This window comes from Tenrec ecaudatus, chromosome 16, assembly GCF_050624435.1.
Source record: "Tenrec ecaudatus isolate mTenEca1 chromosome 16, mTenEca1.hap1, whole genome shotgun sequence".
Lineage (NCBI taxonomy): Eukaryota > Metazoa > Chordata > Mammalia > Afrosoricida > Tenrecidae > Tenrec > Tenrec ecaudatus.
The window spans coordinates 52,954,341-52,979,213 of NC_134545.1; the positions used below are offsets into that span (position 1 = coordinate 52,954,341).

At 37.2% G+C, this 24,873-nt stretch overlaps 1 protein-coding gene across 2 annotated transcripts in view; it reads left to right on the top strand.

Annotated features, from left to right (window-relative positions):
- SLC25A16 (solute carrier family 25 member 16) overlaps window positions 1–24,873 on the top strand; it is a 42,344-nt gene that overhangs the window by 12,975 nt on the left and 4,496 nt on the right. The window contains exons 3-9 of one of the 2 annotated variants that reach the window (XM_075533694.1): window positions 1,656–1,789; window positions 2,967–3,030; window positions 8,365–8,486; window positions 8,706–8,772; window positions 10,293–10,455; window positions 13,236–13,304; window positions 14,486–23,429. In XM_075533694.1, the coding sequence (XP_075389809.1) occupies window positions 1,656–1,789; window positions 2,967–3,030; window positions 8,365–8,486; window positions 8,706–8,772; window positions 10,293–10,455; window positions 13,236–13,304; window positions 14,486–14,642 (776 nt within the window). In that variant the 3' untranslated portion in view covers window positions 14,643–23,429. Of the gene's footprint in view, window positions 1–1,655; window positions 1,790–2,966; window positions 3,031–8,364; window positions 8,487–8,705; window positions 8,773–10,292; window positions 10,456–13,235; window positions 13,305–14,485; window positions 23,430–24,873 lie in introns of those variants that run through there. The other variant, XM_075533695.1, reaches the window with a different exon arrangement.

The following is a 24,873-nucleotide window of genomic DNA, read 5'->3' on the forward strand; positions in this document are numbered from 1 at the left end:
AATTTGTCATTTCTTTCCCTGTCCGACGTCTCCCTTCACCCATATTTCTGTTGTCCGCCCCCTAGGGAGGAGGTTACATATAGATCCTTGTAGTTGGTTCCCCCTTTCCAACCCACTCTCCCTCTACACATGATTCTATTTAAATCCAGTTTAGCCTTTGCCCTTCTTACAGAAAAGGACAGCTTCACAAAACAAAATCTCTTTAATGTACTCTTACATTTTTATTTAGTAAAAAATGCTTTTTAGGATCTATATTCTAATTACTGATGAACTGAAAAAGTTACTTTCAGTCTAACATTTGAAATAAACTCAAATTATTTATATTTTATCAAGTCTTTGCTTGAAAAATCATTATAAATTGGAAGTGGAGGGGGAGCAGGGAGGGAGGGGAAAAAAGAGGACATGATGCAAAGGGCTTAAGTGAAGAGCAAATGCTTTGAAAATGATGAGGGTAATGAATGTACAGATGAGCTTTACACAAATGATGTTTGTATGGATTGTGATAAGAGTTGTATGAGCCCCTAATAAAACATTAAAAAAAATTTTTTTTAAAGATGGGGGAAAAATTGGAAGTAGAGATGTGTTTATAAGTGTGTAAAAAAAGTGTGTATAGGGTTGGGACTAGTGATTGGTGCTAATCAAATAATAGACATATCAATATATACGGATCAGAATTCAGGCTCTGTTTTACCAGAATTTGCAGTTAGTGTGTTCAGAAGTGACAATGTACCCCAAAAGTTCTATAGGTGGTCATTTAGCATTTTCAAAATATAAGCAAATAATACGCATGTATCTGGCTCAGTTTAAGAAGCTTTCCTTCGTGCTCCTGTTAGCATTGAGCATCTTCAAGGCAGCATCTGGACTGAGTACATTCCTGTTGTTATGCATGTAGAATTTTGTTTTCTGTTTACTTTTCTATACTGGGAGCTCATTGTGAACACATAATACTTTATATGCCTAATAAGTATTTTTAAATTGTTATAGTTTACTCTAATTTATTATAACTAAATATAATTTTCTATAATTTGCAGCTGCCTTTTACATTTTAACTGAAATATAATTAAATTAAATTAATATAATTCATATGCCATGGAATTCAATGGGTTAACTATCTTAATTTTAGAGTTGTAATCTCTTGCTTTACATGATAGGTTTTATGTTTTTACATGCTTATTTAGGTATGAAATTTGCATATGCAGTTCATCTTTGGTACGTTTAGGGTTTAGGGTGGTTTAGGGGGATTAAGGCTTTTTTTTGCTAGAAGGTTTCTGTCTGTTCATATGCTTTCCTTACTCTCAAAACATTTTATTTTTCATGAGTTTTAGTTCTTTATTAATATATGTTATATTAGTTGTTTTTTATTTTATATGTGTTTTTTTATAAATCATTTTATTGGAGGCGCTTACAGCTCTTATAACAATCCACACATTAATTGTACCAAGCACATTTGTACATATGTTGCCATCATCAATTTCAAAACATTTTCTTTCTGCTTGAGCCAGGTTTAACTCTTTTATAGAAATTGCTATTCACATAGTTTCTCAAGCAAAATGATATCATGAATGATAGCATGTTAATTTTCATCTATGATTGTTATGAAGTTTTAAATATAGACAGTTTTCTCTACTTTAATGGTATGTTGCTTCTAAAAACAGGAGTGTTTTCGACTTTACGCGCTGTTCCCCAAAAAGAAGGATACCTTGGTTTGTATAAAGGAAATGGTGCAATGATGATCCGAATCTTTCCCTACGGCGCAATCCAGTTCATGGCATTTGAACATTATAAAACGGTACTTGAACTTGTGTCTTGCTTTGCTGATGTCCTTGACCATTACGTTTACTTATGGAAGCATTTGTTTTATTACTAGAGTTGTTTTGAAGGACTGGATAATGTAAGGCTCTTTTTTATTTAACTTTATTGTTGAGAAGATAGGCTTTTTAAAGGATTAATATTTGTGATAATTAAAACACTTTTTAAAAATTCATTTTGGAATTTTTGAGGAAATTCTTTATGTTCATATTTAGGAATAAAAAGAAGCAAAGTATCCTTCAAGGAGATAATAATAAATTGACATATTGTTAGCTTCTTTTTTTTTTTCTAGTTAGAAACATTTTATCATTGTTAGCTTCTTAATGTCCTTTTTGTTCAGGGCCACTTTGGATTTTCATATTAAATAAAAGTATTTAAATTACAATATGAAATTTTGCTTATAATCATTCTACAAGTTAATAGAATTTTCCATCTTACTCTGATTAAAATTCCCAACTGTAGTTGAATGAAAGTTTATCCATTCAAATGTTATCTTAGCACAGAAAGGGGTAAAAGCATGCGTTTCTTAGACCCCCCCACCTATCATCTAGTTCATAATAAAATAAAACAAAACAAACAAAAACCAGTGAGACAACAGAAACATACCCAGATTGAAAAAAAAATAAAATCTTAGAATGAAATATAAGCTGTATAGATAGAAACAAACATTTAAGCTGGTCTGTTAGATTGCATTGGTGCTAACCGTGTATCAAGCCTTAATTGTCTAATATAGCATTTTGCTGCGCCTGTGCCCTTTCAGCTTTCAGAGGCCATTCTGACACATAGCAACCTTACGTAGTGTTTCTGAGACTGTAAATCTTCATGAGCGCAGTCGCCACAACCTTCTCCCATGGGGTGGCTGGTGGGTTTGGACCACCAGCAATTTGACTAGCAACTCAACACTTAACCTGACAGCGCCCCTTAGGAGCAACACTGTGTAGTGTTAGAGCTGATGACGTTCTGTTACGTTCTGTTCGTTCTGTTACGTTCTGTTGTTACATAACGCTGCCCCACTTCATATGACTGCTAATTTCACTCACCTGTATTACAGAATCTCTTTTTATACTTCTGCAATGCTTCTGAAATTTTATGTTATTATTAACTAGTGTAATAGGTGGCATTTAAAAAATATTTATGTCAGTATTTTTGGTTTCTAGTTAATTACTACAAAGCTGGGAATTTCAGGTCATGTGCACAGATTAATGGCTGGATCCATGGCAGGTAAGAGGACCGGGTCTCTTTATTTATTTTTTCAAATTCATTAATTTGTGCTTTGGTTTAAATATTTTATTTATCCAATATTTTCTTTTCTTTAAAAAAATAAGTTTTATTGGCACTTAATCCAAATATCGTATAATTCAATAGTTCAGTCACATCGAGTTGTGCGATCATTACCACAATCAATTTTAGAACATTTTCTCTCCCCACCCCCTATGGTTAAATCACTTTTTAAATGAGTTGTGGAATCACCATCAGTCCTAGAGGGTGCTCCCCTCCCACGTATATTATTTGCTCCCCCAACCCCCTCACCCTCCCTATCTCCCACTCCCCACTTGGCTTCTTTTATTTATTTATTTATTTTTTGGGTTTCTTTTATATTTTGTTAAAGTAATTTTCTCTTAAAATGTTTAATTTTGATTCAGATAATATGTGTAACATTGGTTCTGTAGCATACATTTATGATCTTTCTATATTTTATTATAGAAATCCATTAATTCTCCATTTGAATCTGGGTTCTCTGAAAGAGGAAAATTAATGAAGTTTACTTATAAATATAAAAAGAAAGATTTACTGCATCACTTTATCTGTTCTTATCAGTTTAATAAAGAAAGATTTACAACCATCATGTTATCACTACTTCCATTGTGGTTCCTGAGGGAACCCCGAGGGGTTAATCTGACCTGAATTCCATTTGTTGAGAGCTCTTATCTGTACCAGTGTATATGCTCTGGTCTAGCCAGATTTGTAAGGTAGAACTGGGGTCACAATAGTAGAGGGGAGGAAGCATTAAAGGAGTACAGGAATGTTGTGTATTTCGTTAGTGCTATAATGTACCCTGGCTGGCTCATCCCTTCCTTGTGACCCTTCTGTAAGGGGATGTCCAATTGTCTACAGTGGGGTTTGGGTTTCCACTCTGACCCCCTCGTTTGCATCAATGTGATTGTTTTGGGTCTTCTGATGACCAAAATCTGATCTTGTCAACACCTGGTGATCACACAGGCTGGTGTGCTTCTTCCAAGTGGGTTTTTTTGCTTCTGTGCTAGATGGCCACTTGTTTACCTTCAAGCCTTTAAGACCCCAGACGCTATATCTTTTGATAGCCGGGCACCATCAGCTTTCTTTGCCACATTTGCTTATGCATCCGTTTGTCTTCAGCGATCATACCAGGGAGATGAGCACGCAATGATATGTTTTTTTGTTCTTTGATGCCTGATAACTGATTCTTTCGGCACCTCGTGATCACACAGTCTGGGGTGCTTCTTTCATGTGGGCTTTGTTGATCTTCAAGATCCCAGATGCTATATCTTTTGATAGCTGGGCACCATCAGCTCTCATCACCACATTTGCTTATGCACCCGCTTTGTCTTTAGCAGTTGTGTGTCGGGAAGGTGAGCATCATAGAATACCAATGTAATAGAAGAAAGTATTCTTGCATTGAGGTAGTACTTGAGTGGAGGCCCAATGTCCTTCTGCTACCTTAATACTAAACCTATTAATATATACACATAGATCTATTTCCCCATCCTCATATAGAAAGATATTGACTTCCCTCCTGTCCCACTATCATGCTCAGTCCCCACCAGGGTTTCAGCAATTCCTCTTGGTTACATTACCCTTGATCATGCCCTACCAGGCCTCCCACACCCTTCTCACCACCAATTTGGATCACTTGTTGTTCCCTTGCCTCTGGGTTTGTTAACACCACTTCCTTTCCCCCCACCTCCCTCTCTCCCATGTCCTTCTGGAACTGTAATTCCCATTGTTTTCTCCTCCAGATTGTTCATCCAGCCTATCTTATTTAGACAGACCTGCAGAGATAATACCATGGCTTTAAAAAAAAATCTTTAGTATTCTTTAATTTAATTTCTTTTTCCAAAACTATTTTATTGGTGGCTAATGCTAATTCTTATATCTTTGTAATATTAGATACATTGTTCATAGTTCAGTCTTATTAAGCAGTATTGTACAATTGCTGTCAGTTTCAAAACCTTCTCTTCCTTCTTGAACTCGTTGACATCAGCTCCCTTTACCCCTGGTATTTGATATTTTTAAAAGCATCGACATATTTTGTTCTTCCTAAGGTAAGTAACACCCCTTTATCATCACAATTTCCTGAAAGTAGACTTCGAAGAAAACATAATCAAAATTGTGATAGAGTGCAGAAGCAATTACTATTAATTTATATAGAATTTTTTTTTAGTGTTTCCAGACCCCAAAAATAACTTTCTAAGTCATGTCAAATATCACATCAAAACCTAAAATAACACTAATATATTCAAGGGCGCTTGAAAAGTTTGTGGGAAATTCTGTTGTCTTTTCCCTTCGTTTTTCCACAAATTTTTTGCAGCCCTTTCCTCCGACACGGTTCCCAGCATCAACATGATGCTGGGATGCTGTGGGTAGTTCCCAAGGAAGAAACTTGGGGACAACTCTGGCTCCGAAACCTGGCTGCAAAGCAGAGCTGAATGTTTTGCTTCCCATCTTTTTTTTTTTTTTAACATTTTATTAGGGACTCATACAACTCTTATCACATTCCATACATATACATACATCAATTGTTTAAAGCACATCTGTAAGTTCTTTGCCCTAATCATTTTCAAAGCCCATCCTTTTTCTTTAAAGTAAGAACATCTTTTGATTTCATTAGGTCAGAGAAAGCAGCTACTAATGTAGGTCTTTTGTATAAGTGAAGTGGTGTGTGCAAACTTTCAAAAAGCAGGTGACACTTTTTAAACTCATTTTTTAACCAGTGCATAATTTTGACCAGTATATTAATTTACTCAGTTATTTTCTATTAAACCATTTGGAGTAGGGCCCTTAGAAAGCTAAGAGAAGGCTTAGCATAGGAAGAGAAAATTGTTGGAGTCAGAAAAGCTAAGGAGAAGTACAGGTTAATAAAGATAAATAAAGGAGCTTCAAATATGTACAGAAAATTTCAAATAATATGTCAAGAGATGTCTTGGGAAAATCCTAATAAAATCTGATATGTAACCAAATTGTGTCAGTGTGCTCAAACATTAGTAATGGTTAGCCTTTTGAATCTCTTCTACATTTATGCAACTTTTTAGAAGATATCATACTAATAAAGATAGAATTAGTGTATTGATCATCTCTCCTAGTTTTATTTCCTAAAATTTTCTCTTACAAAATCTTCAGCTTAGTTGCAAAAAAAATTAAGCCAACCTGAAAAATATATTTAGACTATATTCATTTAAATTCACTTTGTTTTTATTTTTCACATTCAATTTTAAGATAACATTTATAAAAGTCACTGCCTTCACTGATAAACATGGCTGGTTTGACTGCGAATAGGTAGAAATTATGTGAATTAGTTTGGAAATGAATATCTTGACCACAGATAACCAATGACGAACTCACTGTCAAACAGGGTGAGAAGGAGGTAAGCATGAAAATGATTTGTCATTAAGCTAAACAAGGAAAAAAATTATAATGAAGGCAACTTCAGTTTGAATTCTACTCTTTGATACATAAACACCATAAATTTGGTCAAGTTACCTTACTCTGGCCTCAGTTTTCTCAGTTTGAAAAGTAAGAATAATTGAAAACAAAGAAAAAACAAGAATAATAATGTCTTCCTTATACTATTGTTATGTTGGTATTGGGGCTAGTATTTGTAAAGTGCCTTGTTGGTTCCTTGTAAGGAGTTGTTATTGCTGTAGGCGATATACAGAGTCCCAAGAGACTTAAACCATCTTTTATAGCTGAACACAGATGTAACTCAATCTTTAGTGATCTAACCTCTCTGGAACCCTGGTAGTCTCTGGAGTATGCATGCGTCTTATTCCTAAATCTTTTTTTAAAGTTGATTTTGTATGTAAGTTACAGTCGTTACATAAGTTTCACATCTAATGGCAATCGATTAGTCAGATGCTTGTCTTAATACACAAGTGTAGTATATAGTGTGCCTTTTTTTTTTAAACTGTTGTCGAGTCGTTTATTGAGAGTGTGCCTTTCTAGGCCTAAAGACCCTTCAGGAAAGACGTTTGGACATACTAAACACCTTTAGCGTACTACTAGTTCAACACCAGAGTAATGATGATAATGTTTTGATGTCCCAAAATAACTCATTTATTATTAGGAACCATTGTATGTAGCTTGAGTTTTTATACAACAGGTTTTACAGCATTAGTTCATAACTTAAGTATTACTTAAGTTGGGCATTCTTAACCTGTGCACAGCCTGTATTGCTTGTTTTGAAACTGAAATTACACTACTTAATAAATTATTCAAATGTATTTTCCTTTCATTGTCCAAAGATTCTGAGTTTTGTTTTGTGTTTTAATTCTCAAAGAAGTAATGGTTGCATGTGTTCTGCGTTAGACAGTAGATTAGACCCGCCCCATCGCGTGTCCATAGTGGGTGGGGTCATCGCTGACTTTTCTATTCTTCGTGGTTTGCTTCACCACGCACCACCAGTGCTCCCTATTACCTGTGTATTAGGCAGGCCTTCTAGTCTTCGTGGAACAAGTGCCATGAGCAATACATAAGTAAGAATATAAAGATCATTCTTTCCCTTACTCGTTTTGAAGGAGTGGCAGATCGATTTACACGTGGGTGGTGAGAAGTGACACAATGAAAGTCAATTTCTACTGGATGATAAAAGGGATGCATTTGCTAAACAAATAGGGTAAGCCATCTCAGGCCTATTACATAAAATGAAACAAACCACCGTATTAAGAAAAGTATTAGAAAATTACATAGAAAAAATAACTGCCAGAGAGTAAAATGTAAATGTAGAAATTAAGTCATATGAGAACTAAGTCAAAATCATTTTGAAAGAAAATAATTTAAAAAATTATTTTGAGAAGATACTTGTAAATTCTTCAGCTCAAATTAGGGTTAAAATTATCTAACAGAATATTCTTATTTTCTAATAATCTGCGAATTTAGAGAAATGGGGCTTTTATTCTAATGGATGACATAAATTGGTATAATTTTACTGGGGAATAATTCCTATTAAAATTTTTCAATATGTTTTTAACCTATTGACTCAGTAATTCTGTCAGGAATTTATCCATAATGTAAATGATGCTCCACAGTGTTTGTTTCAAAGCGATTCACCAGAGCATCGCTTGCCATTACAGGAGTGCATTTTCAGGTCAGCATGATGGCTTTAGAGTAGGAAGAGCTTGGAAGCTGTCTCACAAGCTGACCCTTTACCTGCATACACAGCTGCATTTCATTTCTTCATGTTACAATTTTATCAATGACTTAACCTTGGTTTCTTTGTGCTGTCATTGCTGCAATGTCAAGAGCAGCACTGGTGAGTGGGAAAGACATGTGTTGGAAACTCTTCTTTTTCTTACCTTTTAGGTATGACAGCCGTTATCTGCACTTACCCTCTTGACATGGTTAGAGTGCGCCTAGCGTTCCAGGTGAAAGGGGAGCACACGTACACGGGAATTATCCATGCGTTTAAGACAATTTATGCAAAGGTATTTCCTACTCACCTTTCTCTTTTGTACCATATCCATTTATATTTGTGAGAATATTTGAATGGTGCTAAATATTTACTCTTGTATGTACAAGTATTGGTCTTCGTTGTGAACGCACATCATCGGGCTTGGGGGTAGATGTCATCATTGTTCCCCCTACCTGTGTGCTGTTGTTCGTGGATGGAGTAATTTCACCTCTGATTTCCCTTCTTTCCAAAGGAGGGCGGTTTCCTTGGGTTTTACAGAGGCCTGATGCCTACTATATTAGGAATGGCTCCTTATGCAGGTACGTTTCACATTTGCTGAGATCCTGGCTTAAGACTTTCAAATGTGTCAGTGACGTTGCTCTGGAATGGCAGCATTAGGAGATGTGGTTATGCAAAGTACTTTCACTTAAATGATGAGGATAAAATGATGATTCCTGTCTGATCATACTTTTATGTCTGTAAAGATAACTGTACTTCTTTTTCCATCAGTAGAACTGTACTTTTACATCTTTTTCGCCATATCTGAGTTAGCTGTAGTGTTGTTAACAATTGCATAATGTTATGAGGCTACTCCACAGAAAGATGCCATACACTCCCTTACAAATCATGCCAAAAAGAATTCACAATTTAAACTTCTGTTTGCACACTCTATAAGGCAGCCCCTGCCAAGAACTCCTGCGGAGTTTTGAACCCAGTTTTGAACTCCCTGGAGTTTTGAACCCAGTCGCTCCGCCTTCTCGGGCCAATAGCAGGATCTATTTCACTGTGCTCGGCATCTCTGGGTTGAGTCACTCAGCTGCTCTCTGCTCTCCACAAATCTCATCAGGTTCCAGCTAATTTGTTTGGAAGTGGTGGGTCTGAGCGAGTCTTGCCCACTCTTTTGGTGAATTTAGTTGTTCTGCGGTGGCAAGGGGACTCAGAATATGCAATTTGCCATTCTGCAAGACGCCTAGTGTCATTTTTGCTCTATTTTCCTGTCTTTCAAAAAATGTATTGTTCTTTTCAATCTTATATTTTTACATAATTGCCTTGTACACTCAATTTTTCTTTTTATTTTCCCCCAATTTCTCAGGTTCTCTCTCTTTTTAAAAAACTATATTGGATATCCTTCGTAAGCATTTTAATTACTTCTTTGAGGTATAGCTGAACTTTAAAAATATATATATCTGCTATAAATATCCTTGTCAGAAGCTTTTTCCCACCAACTTTTTAAAGCCCTCAAATAGTCAGTACTAACTGTATATTATCAGTAACTAAAATGAATATTTATTAGTTCCATATGTCTTTTGAAGGTATCTGAACATTGTTCTCATGATCAGAATTCTTCCTTGAAGACAAAATTAGACACTGAATTGAAAAAAAGATTTAAAATATTAGACAGAGTTTAAATAACATTGCATTATCATTTAAAATAGTTTCTTCAATATCTATTATCATGATTGTTCCTATAAATATGTCATCTTTACTTATAATTATTAGTCATGAATTTCAATCTTAAGTCATGTGATATCTTAGAAAACCATTTATGTCTATTTTTAAATCAGGTAGCATTATACTCATTACTGCCTTCCTTCAGTGTACTGAACATATATCTCAGCATGTGAAAAACCAATACTATAATTTTTTCAGTGGTAAGCTTGATATCCTCAGGTTATTTATAAATATTAATGCAAACTTTTAATCTTACCTTAAGCCAAACATCAGAAATCAGGAGCTGCATTCTTAGTTTTTCAAGTTGATTGGTTACTTATTGTCTAAGAAAATTTTTTTATAGCTTATGTTTTGTGGCATCACAGTGAAATTATATTTTGTCTTTCAGGTGTTTCATTTTTTACTTTTGGTACCTTGAAGAGTGTCGGGCTTTCCCATGCTCCTACGCTTCTTGGCAGACCTTCATCAGATAATCCTAATGTCTTAGTTTTGAAAACTCACATAAATTTACTTTGTGGTGGTGTTGCTGGAGCTATAGCACAAACAATATCGTAAGTTTCTTTAGCAAATTGATTCCCTCAAATTATAGTTACTCAGGATTAATTTCCAGCATTAGTCATCTTTTAATTTTTTCTAGACTGTTCAAAAGCAGGATTAATTCATAAAACATATGTATTAATTGACTACATGTTTTCCAAGTGGGTTTGTTCTTTAAGCATGTTTTAGGTAATTGTGTGCCAAATTTGTCTGAATCCACCAAGTTCTTAGAGATTTAGTTTTTTAAAAAGAAGAAAAGAGACAGGAAAAAGCACTAATTATTAACCTTACCCATATTTCCTCATAAACTTGCTCATGTGAAGTTTCTGAAGTGTGAAGCCTCCTTAGTGTGTGAAGATTACACTCTCTCTTTCCTAATAGTGTTCTCTGCACTATCTGCCATTCATTGTAGTGGAAAGAGCTGATCTGTTCTCTCCACAATGTACTCTGCAATAGGAATGTCGCTGAAGATGAAGCCACTGCCTCCAGAAGCTTACACCCCAATGAGAACATAGCCACGCAGTAAACCAAATGCATCACACCGAGTTGACTCCAGTAGCAACCCTGTAGGACTGCACCATTTTCTCATGTGGGGTGGAGGATGATTACTTGGGGTCCTACTCCTAAAAGAGGCTCTTTTTGCATAGTTCATAGTAATACTTTTTTTTTTCTTCATAGTAATACTTTTATTTTATTTATTAATTTTTTCATAGTAATACTTTTATATAGAGCTTTTCTGCCCTCTAACTTCTTCATTTTAACACTTAAGCAAAAAATGTATTTATTGGTGTAATGCATACATTCCTTGCTGAATACGCTTAGGGCAATGGTTCTCATTTGGAGGCAATTTTATCCCAATTGAATATTCGTCTATGTCTAAAGACATTTTTGGTTGTCACATTTAGGGGCATCTAATGGCCTGGGGCCAAGGGTACAACTGAATAAAATATACCTTGTGCCAAATGCCAAGTTTGAGGAACCTTGCCGTGGGGTCACAACAATGAAAAATTAAGTTTGTTTCTTCAAGGTCAAAACTCTGAAGTTACTGTCACCCAGTCAATTCTGACAGGCAGGGGCATTTAATCAGGGCTTGAAGAGGGACGAGACTTTGATCTGGTTGAGATATTAGCAAGAATCCAGTACGTAGAGGAAACTATAGAAGCAAAGGCAAGGAAACCCCTATATTGTTATTTTGTTTCCTCCATGTGTCTATGTTTTGACTCAAAGATTAGATGAAATAATAAGATAATAGAAACCCATTCTGCCTACTTCCTAGTTTATGTGTATAGCACTGCATTCAATAAATATGAGAGCAAACAAAAAACAATTGCTACTAAAAAAACTAAAACAAAACCAAAAAATTATTGCCACTAAAGTTTCAATTAAAATATGCTTGGATTTATTTCAAAGAAAACATTTTAAAACATGTATCTGCAATTAGTGAATGACTACACCCAAGTTTCCTCAGTACTACACTGGTCTTTTTTCTGGTTAGGTTGCCTTCAAATTAAAGGGCTACTTTTTGTGTCGTGGAAAAAACAATTTTCAGGTGATGCTAATACCAAATCTTTAATATAACTTAAGTGGACACCTTCCCAATCATTGATGTTTTATAATAAGCTTACTGGAAGGCTGCCCCTCAGAAAGCACCAGTTTTTCATTTGATGAAACATTTTAAGGTTAGATTGGGAAGGCCTCACAGATGAGCCAAGCGAGAAGAAACTGGCTGAAGTTTAGAAATTCATGGAAGATGCTCTGACTGCTGGGTGTGGGGTCTCACATTGCACAGCATTGTCAGTTTTAAGCCCTCAGCAAGCTTTCCCCCAAAGGGGTGCTCGAAGACCAGCTAGCTCGTGGAGTCGATTTTTCCATCAGTCTTCCACGTAAGGCACATTTATGGAACCAATCATAGGCCAGGTTGACTCTTGAGTGTATCATTCCCAGCCCATGGGCCAGGTCCTGTCAAACCATGACTTCCCAGGGGCTATGTGAAGTCAGTTCAGAAGGTTATGATGACTTTTTTTAGGGACCTCAAAGGGGTAATCTTGATAGATTTTCTTTCTTTCATTCTTTCTTTTAATCATTTTATTGCGGGTTCTTACAGTTCTTATCACAATCCATCCATCCATCCATTGTGTCATGCATATTTGTACATGTTTCCATCCTTGGTATCGGCTCATTTCCCACCCTTCCTCCCTCAAGAACCCTTGATAATTTATAAATTATTTTTTCATGTCTTACACCCACTGCTGTCTCCCTTCACCCACTTTTCTGTTGTCCATCCCCCTGGGAGGGGTTTATATGTAGATCGTTGTGCGGTCCCCCCTTCCTCTCCCCGACATGTTGCCCTTCCCATCACACCTTTAGGCTTTCTTTTGTTCCCCAAACTCAAAAAACACTGAAAAGGGACATGAATCGTGAATACCTCAAGTATGCCCGAACTGCTGTTTGGAAGTGAGCTCAGAAAGCTTTGAGGAAGACTCAGCCACTGCCATTGAGTTGATCGCCACTCAGAGCAACCTTACGGTTTAGCCGTGCAGTGCTCACCTGACAGTGCTGCCGGGACTCCTCCTGAGGATCCTTTGAGAGAGGGAACATCCTCTTCAGAATTGTGTAGAACCAGATGGAGGCTATATGGAGAAACAATGTTTCATGTCCTGTTACTTTTGTTAAATAAAGTTTATATGCTATTGTAGGGATCCTGTTTGACTTACCCTCAGAGTTGGAGAGTTGAAAGCCATCACTCATTTTGAATTCCTTCTAATGGTTTTTTGTTGATGTTGTTGTTCTTTAGTTACCCTTTTGATGTAACTCGTCGAAGAATGCAATTAGGAACTGTTCTCCCAGAATTTGAAAAGTGCCTGTAAGTTTTCTGTATGTCATTGTTCCTTTTCTTTCGGGACTGTAATGTGTTAAGCTTGCGGGGAGATGGAACTTGTCCTCACCAATAGTCTAGACTTTCCACTTTTTCTCCATCATATTCTTTGGAGTTAATACGTTTTTAAGATTTCCATCAAATCTCAATCCTCCTTTAAAATCTTTACTTTAGAGGACCTATGTCCAATAAAAATGCGGTATGTACACAATTAAAAATTTTCTAGTAGTCACCTTTTAAAATGTATAAGGAGAAAAAGGAAAAGTTTTAAAATATTTTATATAAAAATATTTTAATGTAATGAATATACCTGAAGTATTACCCCTTTCACATATGATTACATTGATTTTTGGTACTAGGCATTTGAAATCTGAACGTATTTTATACTCCTAGCTCATCTTCAATTGGGTTAGCTTTGCTTTTCACTTGCTGGTTGCCAGATGCTAGTGGCTACCGTCTTACACAGACAGCTCTCGATTTTAAGTCTATACAGACTCATTCTCTTTAGTAATATGTTCTCCTTCAGGGGAGAGCAAAATGTGTGTTTGGGCCTTAGATGGGGTGAGGGTGGGTAAAAGGGAGAAGATGTCAAGGAGTCCAAGAATGTTTGGAAACTGATTGTGGTAGCAAATGTACAATACTGCTTGACATGATTCCACTGTGGAATGATAAGATAATATGTATTAACTCCCGATTCAGAATAAATTTTTAAAAATATATTTTTTGAAAATTTCCATCTGGATTGCCTGGGTGAAAGGCAAAATCCAAATTGTTGCCTTCAACAGACAGAAACAAAACAGTTTGAAAAGGAACATTGTTAACTGCTATAATCTGAAAGACAGACTTTAAAGCTTTAGGGTTCGTTATAATATACAATCGAGGTGGCGTGCAGGCTTAACGGCAACTGCTCACATAGTAGTGTCAGCAATCTTCAGAGTAAAGACAAAGCACAATACCTGTGTTACGCAGTCCCTAATTTCAATGCATGATGCTTTGCTTCTTTGGAATGATTTGTTGGTCTGTTGTGAATATTTAGCTTGTCATGACACTTGCCTCCCGATGCTATGGCATTTTCAGAAGAATTGAAAATTCCCAAGGCGCCCTGAAATCCTCTTTCGATTAGCGAGTCCCTCAGGTTGTCACCATTTAACCATTGTTATGTTCTCTAGTACCATGCGGGAGACGATGAAGTATGTCTATGGACAGCATGGCATTCGGAGAGGATTGTATCGTGGTTTATCACTTAATTACATTCGCTGCATCCCCTCTCAAGCAGTGGCTTTTACAACTTATGAACTTATGAAGCAGTTTCTTCACCTCAACTGAAAAAAATAATCCTGTGTTTTCTCCGTTGCTATATTGCTAGAGGGGGAAATAAAATGCTACTTTCAGTTTGAAGGAACATTGCTTGAAGGGGAATTTATCCTGTCGCTGGAGCCACTGGTGTTTTACCAGGTGATTTTCTTTCTTCTCCTGGGGGGTGGGGAGTAGCTCATTGATCGCAAATCGAATGCCCTTACTCTTCTCTTTCGATGCCAAAAGTCAGACTTTAAAACATTGGTAGGGGTGGGTGGAATTTCTAAGCTGATGCTGGATAATCGGTTAGGGTGTACTGGACACTGTTTTAGAGTGTTATTTGGAAGTCAAGCAAGCTAGCTTCTGAATGGCTTCAAGAGTTTACCATTAGCTTTATCATGCTGCTCCAACCTTTTCATGGTAATCATGAATTTTCAAGCAACTACAACATTATTATGATTAAAATAAACATGCTCGGTTATATCGTCACAGAAAGATGAGAACTGAGTTCTTTAAGTTCTATAAATTATAACAAAATCAGTGTTGCAGTGTTCCTGTTTTTCTTTTTGTAATTTTATCTCTCTGCATAAAAGAATAAGTGCTTTTTTCTCCATTTTCAAAAGAAAATAAATATTTTTAAAGTATTTAAAAAGTAGGCATGGAAAAAAATAGTAGGCATGTACAAACTCAACAAATGAAGATTTTTAGGTATTGCTCAAATGTTGCTACCAGGGATGATTGATGATTTACATGTGTGTTCTTTGTTCTAAATTGTATTTATTGTGTTGTTATTGAGAATATACACAATGAAATTTATGCCAATTCAGCATTGCTATATGTGCAATTTAGTAACAGTGATCAAATCCTTGAGTTGTACAAACCTTCTTATTCTTTTTTCTAAGTTGTTCCTCCTCCATTAACAGAAACTCACTGGCCCCTAAGGTTCCTGTCTAATCTTTTGAGCTGCTGTTGTTAATTCGATCCCATATGGGTAGTTCTTAAAAGATCGTAATGCTCAGGGCAGATCTTTTGTACCACATCATGCATGTGTTTTTAAAAACCGTTATTTCCCAAAGGTAATAATAATACTGAATGTCTTTGCTTCCAAAAATGAGTAGATTAGTAGGGTTTTTTTAGTAGGTTAGTCTGGAGTATACTAGAAATTTTATTTAAGTGGACTTTGTAATGTCCATTAATGTAAATACGAATGTTTAAGAATGGTAATAAAGTATTACATTATGATACAGCAACTAGTTCTTCCACGTAAAGTAGTTCCAGTGCAATATAAACATGAGCAAAGATGTAAAACATGATCTGAATTATTACCCTTTGTATTACAAAAGTGGTTTAAAAATGGGAGTTCCATGTATTGTTTTTATATTTCTTTTTATATTTTACTATAGGCATGATAGGTATGGTGAGGAACAGTGATAATTCTGTCCTCAGAATTACTGATTTGTAGGAGTGATGTGATTTTACAAGAGAAATGATGTTGAATTAAGTATAAACAATATATAATTTCTGCTCTAATTTTATGTTTTTCATAAACTATTTCTTGTGATATCTTGATAAATTTGATGAACTGGCGTCATTTTTAGAATCTTTATTTTAAAATAGATGTGTATCTTTGTATGGTTTTAAGTATTCCAACCAGTTCTTAAAATCTATTTTGTATAATTTCATTTGGGGGTGACACTCTAGCTAACTATTGTTATTAAATCTTAAGATAACTTAAATGTATTAAATAAGTATCTCAGCCATGGTATCAATGAAAGGAGACTGCAAATATTTTTTCAAATAAAAATTTCTACTATATGCCTGTTATAGATTACATAGAATAATTAAAAACAAATGTTATCCATGTTTCGACAATTATTTCTTTGAACTTATTTGCATTATTAAAGCACACAAGTTAAATATAAGTTAGAATGGAAAAATCTTTTTTTAAATTGAATCCTTTTATTGGAGGCTCTTATATCTCTTATCACAATCCATACATTCATCCAGTGTGTCAAGCACATTTGCACATATGCCGCCATCATCATTTGCAAGGCATTCTCTTCAGACTTGAGCCCCTGATATCAGCTCCTCATTTCTTCCCCCTTCCTCCCCCGCCTACCCTCCTTCATGAACCCTTGGTAAGTTATAGATTATTATTTTCATATCTTCGTCTTCTGTCCTCCATCACCCCTCACCCACTTCTCCATTATTTGTCCCTCTAAGAGGGGTTTATAGGTTGATCCTTGTGATCGATTCCCATTTCTCCCCCCACCCTCCCCTAATCCTCCTGGTATCTCTACTCTCCTTGTTGGTCCTGAAGGGTTTATCTATCCTGGATTCCATGTGTTGCGTGCTCTTTTCTGTAGCAGTGTGCATGCTCTGGTCTAATCCGATTTGTAAGGTAGAATTGAGGTCATGAGAGTTGGGCGAAGGAAGCACCAAAGAACTAGAGGAACGTTGTGTGTTTCATCAGGGCTATACTGCACCCTGACTGGCTCTTTCCTTCCCTGTGACACCCCTCTGTAGGGGGATTTCCAATTGTCTACAGATGGGCATTGGTTCTCCACTCCATGCCCACTCCACACACCACCATCACCTTGGGTATGATTTTGTTCTGGGTCTTAGATGCCTGGTACCTGATCCCATCCACACCTTACAATCACACAGGCTGGTGTGCTTCCTCCATGTGGGCTTTGTTACTTCTCAGCTTGATGGCCGCTTCTTTATTGGAGGAATCTTTAACATAAAGACTTTATATTTGACTTGTTTCAGATAAGGGACATCTAAACAGGTTTTCTTCTGTTTGAAGATTTACTATCCATTTATTTATTTCTCTTATTCTTTTATTGACTTTGGTGGGTATAACCCTGTGGTCTAGCAAATGTGCAGTGGCCTATTCTAGAGATTGATATATGAGGCGCTGTTCTTAGCTCTCAAATGCTGGACACACACATGAACAATACTGAGGGCCAGACAGCTTATCTTGCTTGTGCTATTGTATCTAAGAATTCACTGTAGAAAATTAGTCTCCGGCCAGAGGAGGAGAAGGCATGCTATTCTCAGCACTGCTTCTCTTAGATTCCATGACAATCTCGGATGCGTCTGGTCCTGGCGGCCTCCTCCAATTCAGACAGATATGCATGTACCCTTCCCACGTGCTCTCTTTTCAAAGGTGATTCTTCCTGGTGGCCAGGGGAGGAACAGAAACTGACTGACCAATGTCCTCTTTTATTTAGTGTCACGCCGGTGCTATTTGGATAGTCCCACCCAACCATTTGATGGGAGTTACAGAAACTTGGGTAGAAAAGCCATATTAAGAAATTTTACAGGTGGGGGAGGGAGGGAAAAATGAGCTGATACTAATGACTCAAGTAGAAAGAAAATGTTTTGAAAAGGATGATGGCAACATGTGTACAAATGTGTTTGACACAATGGTTGTATGGATTGTTGTAAGATCTGTAAGAGACCCCAACAAAATGATGTTAAAAAAGAAATTTTACCCCAACACACATAGTCCTTTCAGTAGTCTTCACCAGCATCATGATTAAAAACACTCGGATTCTTTTTCAGTCTTCCTCATGTAGGAGACGTGGTGGAGGAGTGCCACCATGTGCAGCTGCTACCTGCAAAGTCAGCGGTTCAAAACTGGCAGCCTCGCCACAGGAGAAAGGCAAGGCTTGCTCCTCGCAGAATGAGTTCCAATCTGGGAAGAGCATGGGGCAGTGCCGTGCTGTTCTATAGCTATTATGTGCTACTCTGTAATTATTAGTAGTTGGGATTGACTCAAGGGCAGTGAGATGGAAAGTGGTTAAGAGGCAATAGGCTAGATGAAAATGGCAGGGTATAAAGATGAGGGAGGTATTTTGAAATGGTCAAGGTAAGTGTTTTTGACACTGTATTTTCAGCTCACACATGGAGGATGGTAAGAAAATAGCTATGAATTGTTGAGAGTGAATAATGTACTACTATACCCACACCCACAACATAACAATGCCCCAAGTAAAAAGAGCAGCAGATGTCACAAGCCCCGAGAAAGGCAAACGCTTGGATGGACTAGGAGTTCCAGGCCGGTGAGAATGAAGCATTCGGGGTAAAGGAGCTGCAATGAATGGGATTAAGGTAGTAGGCAAAGGCCAGAGCTCACATAACACCCCGTAGGCAATGATTTTGGGTGTAAAAGGCATTTGGAAGCTATTGAAAGTTTTCGGTATAGATGTAAAATTGCCTTGTTTATGTTTCCATAAAGATCATTGGTTTTTCAACAGTGGTTTGCAGGAAAAATTTAAGTCAATAACAGTAGAAAGCAAACCACAGAAAAATGAACCTTAAAGCATATTTTTTGAAATGACAACAAAATCAATAAACTGGCTAGACTGATATAAAACAAGAGAACACGGATTTACCAATATCAGATATAAAAGAATATACCATTGTGGATCCCACAGACTCATTTTAAAAATAGTGGGTTATAAAATAGCTTTGCCATGTCATTTGAAATCTTAGTTTCATCAGAGAAATGTTCTAAAAGCACAATTTAGCAAAACTGATATAAATGAAACAGACAATCTCAATAGACTATTAAATACATGAAGTTATCATCAAAAACCTTTCCACAGAACTAAGACTTTTAAATTCAGAACAAAACACAGAATTTTAATGTCTAGGGATTCAATTTTCTTCTTTTTTTGTTGGGGACTCAATTCTCTATAGTGAGTTCAAAAGCAAGATAAAATAAATTGTGCTTCATCAAAATTTAACACTTGTGCATCAAAATACTTTATTGATCAAGTAAAGAAATAGCCCACATAGTGGAGAAAATACTTGAGAACTATTGTGTTAGACAGGGTTCTCTAGAGAAACAAAACCCAGGTATATATATATGTGTGTGTAGAGAGAGAGAGAGAGAGCACCAAGGAATATAACAGTTAATTAATCCACACAGCAGTACAGAGGGCTCAGTTCAACTCACTTCCATAGAACAGTTATATATTGGCAGTCCTGCCATGGGCAGCAAACATCAGGGTGGCTTACCAACAGCACCTCAGTAGCTTAGCAAACAGGCCAGGATGAGATATCAAATTGAAGCAATGCAAGACAACAGGATCCACCAGCCTCAAGCTCAAGCAGTGTATACACCTACAACGTCTAGAAGGAACCTCAAGCTCTAGCAACACAATCCATGGGTTGGCTGTCCCACAGGTAGTGTAGCTTACAAGTTAGGGAGAGAACTAGCTAAAGCAGTCACACACTGGTCTGAATCACCAAAGAGAAAGAGGAGTGGGGTTTGCTGAGCCATTTATCTCTTTGCCCTCCAATCAAAGTGTGACCATATTAATCCCACATGTTCCTATTGGCCAGGTTGGCATAATAAACCTATCTATCACAACTACATAAGGTAATCTAGCTTTTGATATATATATGAGTTACAACAAACTTATGATAGTTAATTTTGTATGTGTATCTATATCCTAATATGTACCATATACATTGTTGCAAACAGTAATTTACTGATGTATTTATTCTCAGATGTAATGCATCCAGTCACCAAAGACAAGGATTAGATTTCTAAAGATAACACATAATAAAAAGTTATAATTGGAAAAAATCAGGTATTCTACTTAACGTTAGAACCAACTTCCATTAGTCTTGGAATGGAATCCTGTTGTAAATTAGGAACTATCTGGATTTCATATGGGTGTTATGTCTAGAACATATAATGAATTTCTTCAACTGAACAACAAAAAGATAAGCCAACCAAAAGAGTGGGCAGGGAAACTTGGATAGCCAGTTCACCAAAGAAAGATATACAAATGATGCTTAATATCTTTAATTAATGATGAGAGAAATGTAGTTTAAATGATTAAAGAAACGTAAATGAAAACACAGAAAAACAGAAGCAGACAACTGTGTACTTTGCAGTTATAAGTGCTTTGCCCTGATAGATTGGGAATCTGAGTAAGAAAAGGAGCAGAAGTCTGCAGACTTCTGGAAAATCTGCAGCAAACTATGTAGTCATATAGATTTATGACCCATCCATTGCTGAAACTGACAAATCAGTAAAACAGAACCACCTAAAAATTACCTCATTTTACAGTGGGACTATACCTCTGAATATATATGTTTGACAGGATATTTGTATATGTGTAGATCCATAAATTTGGTGATGCCTATAGGGGATAAAGTTACTAAGACTTCTTACACATAAACACCTTGAGGTAATGAGTCAATGGGCCGTGGCATTCTGGGGACACCAATGCTAGTTGGTGTAATAATTCTCAAAGACAGTGAGTGTTCTACTCACTCACTCACTCAACTCACTGCCTTCCAGTAGATGTGGACTCATAGCAGCCTTTCGCACAAGATTCCACTACCCCTGAGACTACCTCTTTCTGTGAGGGAAGACCCATGAGCAGCCATCCAAAGTGCAACTATTGATCTGTTGCCACTCAGAGGAAAGAATGAAAATCAATAGATACGTGGAAACAATTAGTCTTCTCAATTCTGAGCCCAGAAGAACTCCCACAACTACGTGTTCTGCAAAGGATCTCTTTAGAAGGTCTTGGATAGAGTGGGAGGAAAATGTGGAACAGGATGGAAGATCATAAAAGAGACCAGGCTACTGGTCCAATGGAAACGGGGAACCGCAACACGATGGCCCTCACTTTTTAGGTCTGACACGGAAAACCTCCATGTTGGAATAATCAACTATTTGAGATGAAAAGGACAGCATTTACTCAAGGTCAACGTTCAATGGTTGAGCAAGAAGTAGATGTGGATACAGGAGCTCGAGGAAGAGAGTGGGCTAAGTGATGGTAACTTGAAGCAATTGCAAGTGGATCAGAAGCATCCGAATGTATGAAATGTTGGATGGAAAACTATGACCTGCTTGGTAAACCTTTCCCTAATTCACAGTAAAAATAATAATACACAAGTAAAAACAACCTCATTCATGTCTCACATCAAGGAAATGATAAACTGTCAGTTGAGTTTGGTGTTGATAAATAATGGTTTCCATGACTCCCTTCCTTGACAAACTATATGGAGGAACTTTGAGTTTTTAACTACTTCTGACCATAGTTTGTGAGACAGGATAGAAAGAGTCTAGTGTACTAAAAATGAAAATATGACTAACTATTCAAAATGACACATGGATATTTCAGATATTTCTCACTTTTTCTCTCCCCTCCAAAAAACACATTTCAATAAAGAGTATTAATTTTTTAATGTAGTAAATTATATATAATAAAACTTTTGCTTTTTCAACCATTTCCACATGTAGAATAGAGCCCTAGTGGTGTACAGGTTACATGGTGTGCTTCTAACCAGAAGTTAAGAAGTTCGAAACCACCAGCTGCTCCAAAACAGAAAAAGGAGGCGTCTACTCCCATAAAGAGGACATGAACATGAGTACAGAAAAGAGCTCTCAACACAGGGAATCCAGGACAGTTAAATCACTTGGGGCAATAATGAGAGTAGTGATACCAGGAGGGGAAGGGGACAGTGGGGGAGAAAGGGAGAACCAATCACAATGATTTATATATAATCACTAACCAGGCGGACAGACAACAGAAAAGTGGGTAAAAGGAGAACAGTGGTCGGTGTAAGACATGAAAAAAAATGATGTTATCAAAGGTCCATGAGGGATGGAGGGTGGTGGAGGGGGAGAATTGAGCTGACACCAAGGGCTCAAGAGGAAAGAATACGTTTGAAGATGATGGCAATATATGTACAAATGTACTTGATACAATGGATGGATGTATGGATTGTGATAAGAGCTGTACGAGCAAGAAGAAAGAAAAAAGCTGTACGAGCCCCCAATAAAATGATAAATTTAAAAAAAATCTACTGACTAGATGTGAGGGTTTATTTCTGGCTTCTGTTTCATTGAGCTGAATGTGTATTTTTTTTAGGTGTTTGAATTTCTTCAATATATTTTCATAATTTTTTACTTAAAAGTCTCATGTACATTTTGTGAAGTTTATGTCTTACTTTGCCATTACAATGTAAGCCTGTGATGTCTTCACCTAATCTAGTATCAATTTAAGGATTAAGAGTGTAGGAGTGGAGGCTAGGCTGTCAATCTGGAGATAGCCAATCAGACTTCTGTGTGGGCATTGCCTTCTCCTACTACACTCTGGGAGACATTGCAGAAGACAAGCCAAATGACCCAACCAGACCTTGGAAGCCAGAGAAGCCACAGACACCCCTGCCAGCACTGAGATACTTACACTGGACCCAAAGACTTTCTACCCACTGGCTTGTGATTGTCCTGCATTTGGCTTCATTGCATGTGTTTCATGAGTCTGAGGAGGACTTTATGGATTGGTACCAGACATATGGGCTAATATTGGACTTATGGCCTTGAACTGGACTGGGTTGGGATGTTTTCTCAATGTTCAATTCCTCTTGTATATAAATCTCTTTCTTATACACATATGTGTGTCCATGAATTTGTTTCTCTAGTCTACCCAGACTAACATAGCCTGTCTTAATTTATGTATTTTTAAATACTTTTATTGGGGGGGCTCTTACATCTCTTATCACAATCCATACATTATTCCAATGTGTACATAAACTGCCATCATAATTTTCAAAATATTGTCTTCCCACTTGAACCCCTGATATCAGCTCCCCATTTCCTTTCCCTCCCCTCACCCTCATGAACCCTTGATAACTTATAGATTATTTTTTCCATATCCTACATTGTCCTCTGTCACCCTTCACCCACTTTTCCATTATTCATCCCCCTGGGAGGGCATTCTAGATTGATCCTTGTGATCAATTTCCCTCTTTCTCCCCCCACCCTCCCTTAATCCTCCTGATATCTCTACTCTCCTTTTTGACCTTGTGGGGTTTATCTATCCTGGATTCCCTGTGTTGCAGGCTCTTACCTGTAGCAGTGTGCATGCTCTGATCCAATCCGATTTGTACGGTAGAATTGAGGTCATGATCACCAAAGAGCTAGAGGAAAGTTATGTGTTCCAGTAGTGCTATACTGCACCCTGACTGGCTCATCTCTTCCCTGTGACCCCTCTGTGAGGGGATGTCAAATTGTCTAAAGATGGGCATTGGGTCTCCACTCCATATCTGCCCCCCCTTGCCCATTCACCTTGGGTATGGTTTTATTCTGGGTCTTAGATGCCTGATACCTTCAACATCTCATGATCACACAGGCTGTGCTTCTTCCATGTGGGCTTTGTTGCTTCTGAGCTAGATGGCTGCTTGTTTATCTTCAAGCCTTTAAGACCCCAGACACTATACCTTTTGATAGCTGGGCAACATCAGCTTTCTTGACCACATTTGCTTATGCACCCATTTTGTCTTCAGTGTGATCATGTTGGGAAGGTGAGCATCACAGAATGCTGGATTGTTAGAACAAAGTGTTCTTGTATTAAGGGAGTACTTGAGTTGAGGCCCAATGTCCATTTGCAACCTTAATTCTTAACATATCGATATGAGCACATGTATATATTTACATGTGTATATGCCTGTATTTAGGCCTCTATAAATGTCCTTTGCCTCCTGGTTCTTTCCTCTATTTCCTTTTTACTTCCCTCTTGTCCCACCATCATGTTTGGCCTTCATTTGGGTTTAGTAATTCCTCGCTGCTACATTGCCCTTGCTTGAGCCCCATTAGGCATCGTATGACCTTCCTTCCATTTTAATGTGTATTTTTATACCAGTACTGTTTATACAATGTGAGTGATTTGGGCTGTCTGCCATGAGAAAGGCAATTAATAAGACAGGTCTTGAGGGGAAGATTGAGAGTTTTATCCTTTATGATATTTAAGGAGACAGTGGATTCAATCCAATAAAGAACTGTTTCCCTAGATTGAGAAAGAGTATGTGCACTTATTCAGTAAGAAAGGAGTAGGTATGGAAAAGGAATATTAATAATCTTGGAACGGAGTTACAGGGTATCAGTTAATAACTATCATATCCTCTGTCTTATGCTCCTCTTCACAATGGTGATCAGTACTCATCATACTTTGTGTTGAGACAGGACATTGGATCTATTTTATGTTTCCCTGAGACTCAAAAGAACAAGTCATCAGTTGAGGTCTTTTTTCCCCCTTCATGCATACCAGCTTCTTTATGCAGGTCCACATGCATAGAAGGTGACACCATGGTAAGACCAGAGAGGTTTCAGTTGGAGCTTCCCTGATTCTGAGCCAGCAGCTGCCAAAACCAAGAAGGGGCGTGGGGCAGGGGCTTGGCCATGTGCACTGGTGCTGCTGGGGCCTGGCAGCAGGGAAATGGG